Raw genomic sequence first — 11,815 nt, 5'->3', positions numbered from 1 at the left:
CCTTACAGAATGTATAGAAAGAATCTCTGCCTTCCAGAGAAGGCAGTGAAATTGCACCATTAAAAAAAAAAAAAATTCTGATAAGCATGTAGTTTTCTAGAGACATCAAAGCATGGTGCAGCTGTTGGTATGTCAAAGAAGTATTGTGTTCCCTTCAACAATTCAGTGGTGTCAGCTTGTGTTTGGCGTTATTGATATTAGAATAAGCAAATGCACCAGCCTAACAGTGACTCTAGGCTCTTTTTCAGTTGCTGATGGTGGTAGCAGTGTCTGCATGTTTTTATGTATAGTAGGTAACCTCCTCACTGATCTATTGAAGGTCATTTCATTGTAGGATGTAAAGGGCTCCTCCCAGCAGGGCAGCCAATATCCACTTCAGTTGTCTGAGAAATGCCTGAACTTTTGCGTCCTCTCACAAGAATTCTGGGGTATGCCTTGGCTATTTCTCCAACGTCTGGTTTTGATAAATGATTTTCAGAGCCTACTGTCTCCTAGGAATTCTGCAGGAAGAGACTCGGTGAGGTCATTCGGCTTTTCACTGAGTTTCCTTTCTCTGTTTTTGGCTGTTCTAGTGAACATGACCCTCTAGCACTCAGGAATATTTCTGTTCCCTTAGGAACTATCAACCACTTGCTGGTTTTATCTCTGCACACACAAAAGCTCCATGTCGCTGGAAAGGGAAACAAGGTTGACATTAACCAGGGGAACATAAGCAGCTTGTAGATGCAGCTGTGAGCTGAGTTCATTTATTAGCTCAAGTGCTGGCAAAGCTCACGCTTGTTTCTCAGCCTCTCTACTGGCCATTGGCCTAGGTCTGAATAGCTGAAGGCAATGGAATAATAGCTGATTTGTCAGCCCATTTGATTCATTAAATGGGGCACAGCAGGAATACTTGGAAAGAAGCAACAATAAAAGAAAATGCAGTTTATTTGCTCTGGTTCACAACCACTCTGCCTCAAAGAGTGTGTGACTTGCATGCGGCTCTTCTCTATGAGACTATTCATATCAGATTTCATTTCTTGCTAGATGGGTTGCTATGGATACAATTCTCAACCACTGCTTCTGTAGGCCAGGAGATTTATGACTGCATCCTGAATGATTTTGCTCATCAGAGTCACATAAGAATTTTTTTCGTTAAAAAAACAAAAGTGGAAACATACATAGCCTGTGTTTCTCAAAATATTTTTCACAATCGAACCCTGCATTTTGGATCTTCTTGAAGTCTATCAGAGTCTGTGGATCAGTCCCCTATTTATAACAAGTAATTGTCTTATAAGAAATCCATAACCATACATAGACATTCTTAATAGCCAAGCTCTGGCAGAAGTTAAGGGTCTGTATCAAAACAGACCCTTATGGACTAGCCCTTGTTCTAATTTTACTCATTCCAGCTTTTTCATATGCAAAACCAGTCGGGTTCACTGAAGTCACAGCATAAACAGACTCTAGAAATCCAAATCATGTGATTTATGATTAAGTTATTGTTTATCAAAACTACAGGAAGCCCGGGTGCTACAATACACACAAAATGGAGCAAGTACAAGTAATACAAAAGAGCATGTAATTAATATTAACTGCTAGCAATTCTAAAGCATCTGACAATTAATTTTCATATTAAACAGACAGTCGGAAGTTCTGGGATAAACATACTCTTCCACCTTCCTGGATGCTATTACTCATACAGGATGCACATTTTCTTACCTTTCCCTGGATGGGTTCATTAGCAGAGTCTCTGGCATCGTACTGATGGCTATAGGAGGTCTGTTCCTGCAAAACCTCTGGAAGACCTTTGGATGCTCTAGGAGCTGCAAGTGGAACTGAAAAATATAATATTGTTAGGGACCATTTGTACTACATGATCCAAGGTAGCCCACACAAAGACGCTGCATGCTGCACTGAGGATGAGTGATAGCTGCTTTTCTTGAAGTGCTGAAGTTACCTTGCCAGACAAGTGAAACCACGATGTTTCCCACAAGGGGAAGCAGGCACAGCGGGTCGGATACTCGGCTGTACTTGCACGTGTCACAGTAATGTGAGGTTTTGCTGAGGGACAGCATTGCTGAGCAGTGGTTTTTCTGGGGTCAGGGTGAAGGCCAGATTGGCAGATTTTTGGGAAACCATTTCAGTGTGATCACTTTTAATGTGTAGGAGAGAAAAGGCCTGCCAGATCACTTGGCAGGTGCATGAATATTTCTTACGGTATCTTCTTGTTTTGCCATGGACATTTTACCTCTTCACATTACCTGCCCCCTCTGTGGTACAGTTTAGAAACTGCACCGTCAATAATTCAGTACCAGTTGCCACTACACCTTTATATCAGCAGTCTTCCAGGCAATTTTCTGTCCATTAACACAACAGTATTGCCCTCTAAATAACTGAATAATTTTCACTGTTAATATTTAATGAAACACAGACTAACCCAGTACACTGAACCATGACACATTCAGGCACAAGAGGAAGAAAAATGTTGAACGCAATTTAAATACTCAGTATCAAATTCTCCAAAATGAGCAGCAATTTTGAATTTTCAGCTTGAGACATGGCATAGGGCCAGATCCACTGGTGGACAAGCTCTCAAAGCTTTCTGGAAACCTGGGTTGCTTAAAGCGTTTCAAATGTGTCAGGCTGTCTCACTAACCACAGTTGAAATGTAGGCCACTGCACCTCCATTTGCACAGCGGTAGCACAGCTAAGTTGCTAGAGTCACTGGATACAAAACCTGCAAATAAACCCTGAATACAGCAGCAGAGCTGGAATAGAGCAAATTTACAGCTGGCATCCCTATGATACAACTAACAGCACATGAACAGATGCTGACTTATTGCTATCCCGTTGCTGGACCGAGCCCTGAATCTGCCAAAGACCCCATTCTTGTTGAAAAATACATATGACAATAATGATATTCCATTAATGTGTTGAGAAGTACCTATTTACTAGGTAACTGGATAATTATCAACTTCAAAACAGCACATTTTCTCAAAAAACACTTAAAAGGATCATGATTGTTCTACATCAAACTTTCTGCTGCTACTGCCAGACTGCTCCTAGTAACCTCTAATTTAAGGACATATATTTTGGCAACAGGCACCATCATACAGAAGTAGTGGTCCATGGGACTCACCTAGCAGCAAAGGCCTGATCAGGTGCATAAGTCTTTAAGTCTGATAACCTAAAGTCCTTTGTTAGAGTAATAGCAGAGCATATCTACATTCAAGTCTAGCACTAGCAGTTTTGGGCCAGTCATCTTCTGTTCAGCACTTCTAGAGCAACCCTGTATGTAAAAGATAACACCTTGGTTTCACTACCTACAGATGGGGAATAGTAATACTTACAGTTTGAAAGTGCAAACAACTCTTAATTTTCCTACTAAAGTGACACACATCTTGATTTGTAGCTGTTTCTGGAGCCCTACAAGCTTGAAACATGCCTAGAGCTAGCTACAACTTCCTGTACAGAAGCAATACACATTTAGAATTAGCAGACATTTATTTGTATAGAGAAGGAAGTGTTTATTTTGGTAGAACTATAAATTGCCTATGTGATTCCTGATGACATCATTTAATAACTGATTCTAGATATGCAATTGAGGAAGACCTTATAAGTGAAAAATAAAATTAGATGGAAATTCCAGATCCCAATTTTCATATTGAGATACAGAGGTAGGAAGTACAGTCATATCAACCATGGTAGTAGCTGTAGGCACAACACTGCTATTAGACTCTGCTTTTGCTGCACAGAAAGAAGTCTGTGTCCCTCTAACAACCTGCCTGTGTGTTTTTCAAATGGGATCACACAATACATGTGTAACATCCACTGCAGGTTTTGTATCGCTGGTGCGGACATTTCAGGAGGGATACAGTGATCCTTCATTGGATGGATCATAATCAGGCAGCTTTGCTCCACTGCTGATGGTTCAGGGAACTGTATATAGATAGGGAACTTGCAGACTATTTTGAAGTGGTGGCTTTTTGATATGTTAAAAATAACCTCTTCCAGTAGCCTTCACCTCCCTGGGGTATATATCTGTGCTTGATGCAGAACTCAGTAGAGCCTTGGCATGGAGGAATCTCATCACTGAAGTTTCAAAATTATATTAATCTATTTGTGCAGCAATATGCAACTAGTTTGAGCTTTACAAAAAAAAAAAAAAAACAAACAACAAAACAAACAAAAAAAAAGCCCAGCCAAAAACCCCCAACCACTAAAAAAAACCCCAAAACCCAAACCAAAACCAGATGTGTTTGGTAGGTACAGGGCATCTCTAAAAATCTGTTCAGAGTCTGCATTCCAGCTAAGCAAGTTAACAAAACTAGATCTAGCTGTTAAAATACCTCTACGGAGTTGGGTTAAAAAGAGAGGGAATCCTTATAAGCCTCAGCAGGCAATAGCCCATGCAGCTAAGTTAGCACCAGCTATTGTTTTATTGGATTCCTTTTTGGGAAGGGGGGTGCTGAGCAGGAAGGAATTTTTATGCATATATTCATACACAAAAGGACTATTTTTTCATCTATGTAAAGTCAAAACATACTGGAACCATAAATTACATCCTGGATAAGTGTTCAGAGTTTATATCCTTTTAAGGAATACAGCCTAAAGTTAGCACCCCACTTCCAAGGTATAATCTTCCATCACTGTTAGATGCTGCTGCCTGATCGCAGCCAGACAACTGGCTCAACACCAAGATCACAAATGTGCCAACATATGGAAACAATTGCTTTCCTTTTGATTGGAAATGACATTCTGGGTGTGTGCACAACAATCCCCATCAATCACCCAAAACTGTTCATTATTTGGAGTTTTTAAACTTATTGCCCAATAGAAGATCCCTAAAGCCTTATGTGAAGAGTAGGAAAGATATTTACACATCCCAGAAAGCAAAAGAGCCTCTGCACAGCGATAGCTTGTCCGAGCCACACTGCATCCTGACTGAGATAGATAGATTGATTCCTTCTCTGTACAAGGTTGTGTTTCACACACCAGCATTGATGTTCCTCAGCTTAGTGCAAAAGCAACTAAATCTTGACATTATACCTGCATAGTAAGGCTGTGCCAGCTGCTAATCAACCCTGGGCCTCCAGAAAAAAATCTCCACACATTGGCAGTCTCAGCAAGAGAAGTGAGGGAAAAGGTTTAACAGTGAATATTTGACCATAGCTTACATGCTTTGACACCAATAACAGCCTGTCTCAATGAAGATGCAATGGCAGAAGGTCTGCAACAGAAGGAAAAAACCAAGAGGATTTTTGTTGATGGCTGATCTGAAGATAGGGAGATCAGGAAGGCAAATTCCTGCTGAGAAGGCAAGAAAAGTTTTGTTCAAACAGTTTTCGGGGTTCATACAGCAAAGAATAGTGAAGGGAAACAAAGGCAAATAGCTTCGTAAAGAACTGTCAGTATAAGTGAAAAGACATGAGAGGTCTGGTTTTTAAATCAGTAAATACTAGTGATGGTCGTACTTTTGGATGTATTTCTTGAGTTACTCTGGGGAGAGGCCTTATGCATCCCAGGAACAGGCCCAGAAACTGAAAATGAAATTGTAGCACAATGGAGGTGCATGTATATTTTTCCACAGCTTTCCATAAAGCAAGGGGTTCATATGAATGTTTGAAGTCTGCTGCTGACAGGACTGATTATTTCAGGTTAATGTAAACTCTGAAATTAGTTCTTCTATGGATATAGAAAGACAGGGGCTTTCACATGGAGGACTTCGCATTGGCAGAAGCGCATCCAGCTGTAACACAGAGCAGACAGAAACTATCCATGGGGCTTTTTGGCAAGAGCCAAATGATTATGATGATAGAAGTCCTATATGAGCAGTCAAGAGAAATAGACTCAATTCCCTCCTCTGTATGGCCTTCCTGCAAGAACAAATACAAGTCTCTCAAAGGCAGATTTTTCAAATGTATTTAGGCACTTGAAGACGCAGACAAGTGCCACGTAGGATTTATAAATGCAGGCTAGATTTTTATCAGCACCTGCTTGTGTCCTTTGGGTCCCCTATCTGCAAGAAGATTACAGATGTAATCTATTCAGATCACAGCCAAATTCTACCTTCAGTCATACACCCAACATTTCCATGTAAGTGAAAGAGAGGAGTGAGCTCATATCTAAGGATGGGACATAGCCCCAAGTAGAACAGGAAAAAGGATTTGCTGCATGACAAGAATAGGCAGAGTGCCTTGTCACGTCTGACAAATGCCTCAGATGGCACAGCACAGATTTGTGGTGGTGCTATTAAAATAGATTGTATTTCCACTGAATGAACTGATTTCTTGTCACAGGTAGGTTGGTAGCCCCATTCTCACTGGCAGTGAAAATGAGTTTCAACGTTGGTGGTTATCAGGGAACCAACCCTTATACTGTTTCAAGAATTTATTCCTAATGCCTCCCCTTCTCTGCCATTTGTTGATGAGCTCTTCCAGGCAGGGTTCTGCAGGCCATAGAGCTCCTCATTCACACTTACAAGAGCTGCTCAAATGAAAGGAGGAAAAAAAAATAATCCAGTCATTTAGAGCACAGTTTGCCAAATCAGGCCCTTTCTTGCTAAAAGCAGGGTGTGATGATCAGCCCAGATTTGGATGTTTGCAATCATATAAAATAAAATTCTGTCAGACCCTCACCTAATATACATTCACAGTCAATGGCCCCTGCTGCAGACAAGGATCTAGGTGGCAGCTCTGATCCACTGCTGCTGCCTGCTAATTAGTAGTAAATTTGTGTTCCTTTACAGTCTTTCTGCATTTATATTTTGTAAATAGAAAGGCCATATTAACAAATAACACTCAAGGAACTGTGTTTTAGTCATGAACATAAACTGTGATGAGTCACACAAAACCCACAAGACAGATGATGAGAAACCAGCTTGCTTTTCCTGTAACAAAAGCTGAGTGCCCAGATGAAAAGACAAAGGCCTCTAAATCATTTTGGTTTGAAAAAACAGAAGTAGGCAATTATGTTTTCCAGCAGATACTGCTCTGGTGCGGGAGAAATATTTGTAGATCTGACTCTAGCCAGCAGACAGGCAGTTGCTGGGTGTGTACCACACAAAGAATACTTTCATTTTTTGGCATGGTGTAGCATTGCTGAAATACCAAAGACCATGGCTAATTAAGTGGAGTGATGGAACAGAATGATTTGATGATAAGATTTAATTGGTATGAACAGTCTCATAGACTAGTTATTGTATCTGTCTGGGAGGGCCAGACGTTCAGCTGTGTTAGGCATTGCTCAACTGTAGCTGAGGGGGGAAAGGGCACAAGGGTGCCCTTTACTCGCTCTCGGTCCTGGGACTGCTCAGCAGTTGGGTCTCAGGGTGCAATTGAGGGTAGATTGTACTAGTCTTCTGTGGCCTCAGTCTGCTGTCACAGTAGCTGAAAACCACCAGGATCAGTCATAACCCCTTGCCCCTGCCATGCCCCCACACTGACTGTTGGGGAATGGAGTTCCATGGGAGCGACACCACAGCAAACCTGCACTGCCCAGAGACCATGCCACGGAGAGCAGGATTGCTCAAGCTGCTTCGCACCAATACACAGAGCACTGACCAGGATCCAACCATTAACTATGTAAATACTGTTACTTTCAGTTGGTTATTTTGATTCTTTCATAATAAAGCTGATTATCTTAACTTTCTCAATGGGAAACACTGCTTGGATAAGCCACTTGGAACTTAATAGAATGACACTTGTTCTGACGAAACAGGTTTCCTCCAGTATTCTCTACCTGTACTTCCATGGAAGCTTTCCGCAAGTCTCCCAATCTGGGCGGGGGGGCTCCAGACTGTACTAAACTGGTAGTGCTGCAGTCTCCAGGGCTACAAACAAAGTCTATTTAAGGGCTCCCACGAGGCAAAAAATCACTGATCAAAGCCATGGGCCAGTGAACTGTATTTCCAAGGGGAAGGGCTTGCATTTCAGAACATTCTCCTTCCTTGGACATGGCCTGATGATTGCAGCATTCTGTTATAGCTTACTTCCATCTGCTTTGACATGTGGCCAACATCAAACAGGCAAGAGAGCCAAGATCCTTCCTAGAAGAGCCTGAAAGATTTCTACCACAAGGGTACAAATTATTTGTGTTCAGCACATGTTTAGGTCACCAAGTCAGACAACATGACACACGGAAGAGTGTCACAGGCTTCAGGATCCTTCAGATAAAGGTAGGCATAGCTACCACGCTCAAAAGTCGTTCTGAAGTACACCAGTCATTTCTGCAACTGATCTAACTTTTGCTGCAGAAAGAATGAGAAAACTGAAAGTAATTCCCTGATTGTCTCTTCTGCCCCTTTCCTCACTGTTTAGCAAAAGCTGTCATGGTTCTAAACGTGGCTTTTTATTTTCCCCATAGAAGCTTACTATATACAGTAAATCTTAAAACATTGTTTCATACCTCACATTTGGCTACGGATTCAGTGCAAAATGGTCTACTCAATTAAAAACTTGTAGCAGTTAGGTTATAACAACAGCCATTTGATCTCTTAACAACAAATGACACTATATACCAAAAACCATACATATGAGTTTACTAACTATAAGTCTCTGGCTTTCAGTCCTATATGCTAACATTTGGACAAAGATCCTCTGAAGAGTCAAGAGTACCAGTTGGCTGAAAGATTTGTGCCTATCTGTATTACAACAATCTTTTTCCACATTATTCTCCTCCACTAGCAGAGAAAAAGAGCCAACAACTGCCAGGCTCTTTCCCCTCACACCTTGGAGGAAAGAAAGCAAGCATGTGCTAGTTCTTGCTGTAATGTAAAAAAAATAGTTTTATTCAAATGCCATTGTCCTCCCTCTGCTGCCAGAGACCTTGGGAGCTCAAAAATCTGCCCAATGAACTTCACCTTTGCTTCTAGCTTTGTGGTGTCTTGCAGAATTAATCTGCTTCATCAATTACTAAAGAGAAAGAGTCCTGAGCAAGCAGCCCTCCTCCTTAAACCAGGGCAAACAAGAAATCGTCCCTCTGTTCAAGGAAATATTTCCCCATCTTTCTCTCTCTTTCAGTTACTAAAATTGTTAAAGTTTTTTGGAATTATTTTAGCACTGCATAATCTCTGCCCTATTCCCTTCACATCTCAGATTGCTCTGAAATTGCTAACTTGGGAGCCCCATTCTCTAGACTTGAAAATTTGAGCTTCCTCTTAGCCCACAGAAACCGAGCATCTCAGAGTATCAGAGCAGTAGTATACTGATTTCAAGTGTATCAGGCTCTGATAGTTGAGAAAATACATTAGGTTCTTAAACAGAGTATAATCCATCGTGTTTCAGTGTTTTCTGGCATTAAAATAGTAATTCATGTGACAATTTTTTTTAGTTGATGACAATGCAGTTCAGCCATAACACACTGGTCTTCAAGAGTGCTGCTACATACGTGCCACACTGCTCTCTTGGAACATCCCTTAGTCACAGCAGCAGTCTCTTGTGACCCTCCTGGCACACACAATGAGGGTGTTGGCTCATCAACAAGTTGCCTCAGAATAAATATGCATGGAATCAAGAAATGCAGAATTGCAGCTGCTCTCCAGTAAATTCTTCTTACAAAAATAAGTAATAATAATAAGTACAATAATAAGTAACAATAAGTACAATAATAAGTAACACAGCAGCAGCACTTTGAGTTGACTTGCTGGTAATATAGTGCTACCAGGCACATAAAGGGACACATTTAATCAGTACTGCTTTTCTAGGCAGTCAGCTCACCTGTTACATACATGCTTTTGGATGAGTCTTTCCCCCTCGTGTAAATCTGATTTTATGGAAGACCCAGATCCCCAAATGCCCTACTTGCAGAGAATAAAACATCAGCCATTATGCCAGCAAGAGGGAGAGAACCTGTCCGAGCAGGTTTTTTAAAATTGGTCTAGACTTGCTCTCATTAATTTGCTTTTAAGGATGGCTGGGAAAAAGGACAAGAGAACGTGTTCTGCCTGCTCTGAGCCCCAGTGAGACAGCCCTTCACGACACTGTTAGCCTGTGCTCACAGCGCAGCGCAGCAGCTAGAAGCAAGCACTCAGGACATTCAGTCAGCTAAAGCAGACACTGCAAACGGTTGTCCTCTGAAAAACAGCTTCCAGTATCCATACATTAAGAATAGCTGAAGGAAGGTTCTTACAGTCTTACAGCCTTCGGATGCGTATTTTTTAAATACAAGTATTTCCTCATGTGAAAATTCAAAAAGGTTTGTTTTTTACATGCCAGAGGAACAGTTGTTACTAATACAGAGTTACTCAACAGATGGACCCTGCTAGAAGAGGCATTCAGTTTTTATAGCTATGTACTCAGGATGGCAGATAGTCAGAAAGAAACACCGAATTATGTCAGTAGGGTAATTCTTAACACATACTGTTTGTTATAAGGAGGCAAAAATCATATATGCAGACAGATGCTCCCCATAAAGTGTAGTTTGAAAAGTGTATTTTATTCGCTATTTCTGAATATAGACAAACCCAAAAAATACAACTTATAAACCTATTGTCAGATAGCAACTATTTGACACTGTACACAGTGCACTCCAGCCAGGTAACGTTATCTAATATTAGAGAAACAGTTTGAGGATTCTTACCTCTTCCACATGAAGGCCATTGCTGATTGAACTCAGCTGGCAAAACCAACTCAGACTGGTTTCTGAAGATCAGTTCTTTCCATGCTCTGTAATTCAGTGGAGTACAATGATACGTGTGGTACTCCTCAGCTGGCCACCAATGATGCTTTAAAATAATAAGAAGATAAAATTCCTCAAACATAGCTAAACACAAAGCTGTTATTTTTACAGCGTTTCTAAAGTGTCCCCTCAGAACACTACCCTCAGAACATTGCTGAGCCCATTCTGACAGCTAATACTAGCCTTCTAAGGAAATAAATTCTGTGGCTACGTGAAGTCCCAGACTCATTTTAAATCTTAGTTATGGGTTGCTCTAAGGATGATAGTCTCATTCAGATGTTTAGAATTTTTTTACTATGAGTATTTCACACCAGGTACATATCTGCCACAATACTGGAAGAGGAAGTACAAGCTGTTCATACCTGTTTTGTCTTGGTGTCTTTTGCTCCCATGCAGTATATTGGCTTGTTTAGCAACCTTACATTGGAGCGAATTAATCTTGTGTAATGTGGTTGGGGATTATTGTACCAATAGTGAACATGAGCAGTGTTTACTTGGGAGTAAAGTCTCTCTTGACAATTCTCGTGCATAATTCTGGCATATCCATATTAAATATTCCGTAAGTATTTGGTCTGAAAGACAAAAGCAAACAACGAAGCAATTTTTACACCAACACATGTACTCTACTCATTGATAATAGCTAAATGTGTTTACACCAAGTAAATGAAAAAATGTATCAGTTAAGAATTCAGCAGGCCCTAGATGTTATTTTGCACTGCTCTGAAACCAGAACAAGGTTCCAGTGCAGTTACTCTGGTATGATCTGGGTTTAAGTCTCAGCAAATGCCAAAAATTAGATTCTGTTCTCATTCACATTAAATTTGTTGCAGCTAATCCCGAGTCCTACTAGAGAAATGAAGGTCAAGTTGTACAAACAGTTACAGTGAAAGTGTTAATGTCTTGGTTCTTCTAAATTAAGAATATGACTCATTCACATCTACTATTTGATCCTGAAGGCAAAAAACTGATCCGAATTCCTGGACTGGATTGCCTGTTTTTGAGATTTTTAAACATTGTTCGGTGATTTATTCCTGATTTAATTATGGGTTGGTTTGTTGGGTTTTTTTGGGGGGGTGGGTTGCTCTTATTTTGGTTGGTTTTGTTTGTGGTTCGTTTTTTTTCTCCAATCTGGACATTGTGCCAGCTCTCTCAAGTG

The 11,815-nt window shown here is 40.7% G+C and overlaps 1 protein-coding gene across 1 annotated transcript; it reads right to left on the bottom strand.

The window, feature by feature from the left end:
* Positions 1 to 491: 491 nt before the first annotated feature.
* Positions 492 to 10,643, bottom strand: CIMIP6 (ciliary microtubule inner protein 6). Its single transcript, XM_074162765.1, is given in 5 exon segments — positions 492 to 625; positions 628 to 670; positions 1,702 to 1,817; positions 10,561 to 10,616; positions 10,618 to 10,643. Coding segments are annotated over 5 exon segments (375 nt in total).
* Between the last annotated feature and the right edge of the window lie 1,172 nt (positions 10,644 to 11,815).

The sequence above is a fragment of the Numenius arquata genome, chromosome 2 (genome assembly GCF_964106895.1).
Source record: "Numenius arquata chromosome 2, bNumArq3.hap1.1, whole genome shotgun sequence".
Lineage (NCBI taxonomy): Eukaryota > Metazoa > Chordata > Aves > Charadriiformes > Scolopacidae > Numenius > Numenius arquata.
Note: the sequence above shows the minus strand (reverse complement) of the source record. Positions and strands in the feature narration are given on the sequence as shown.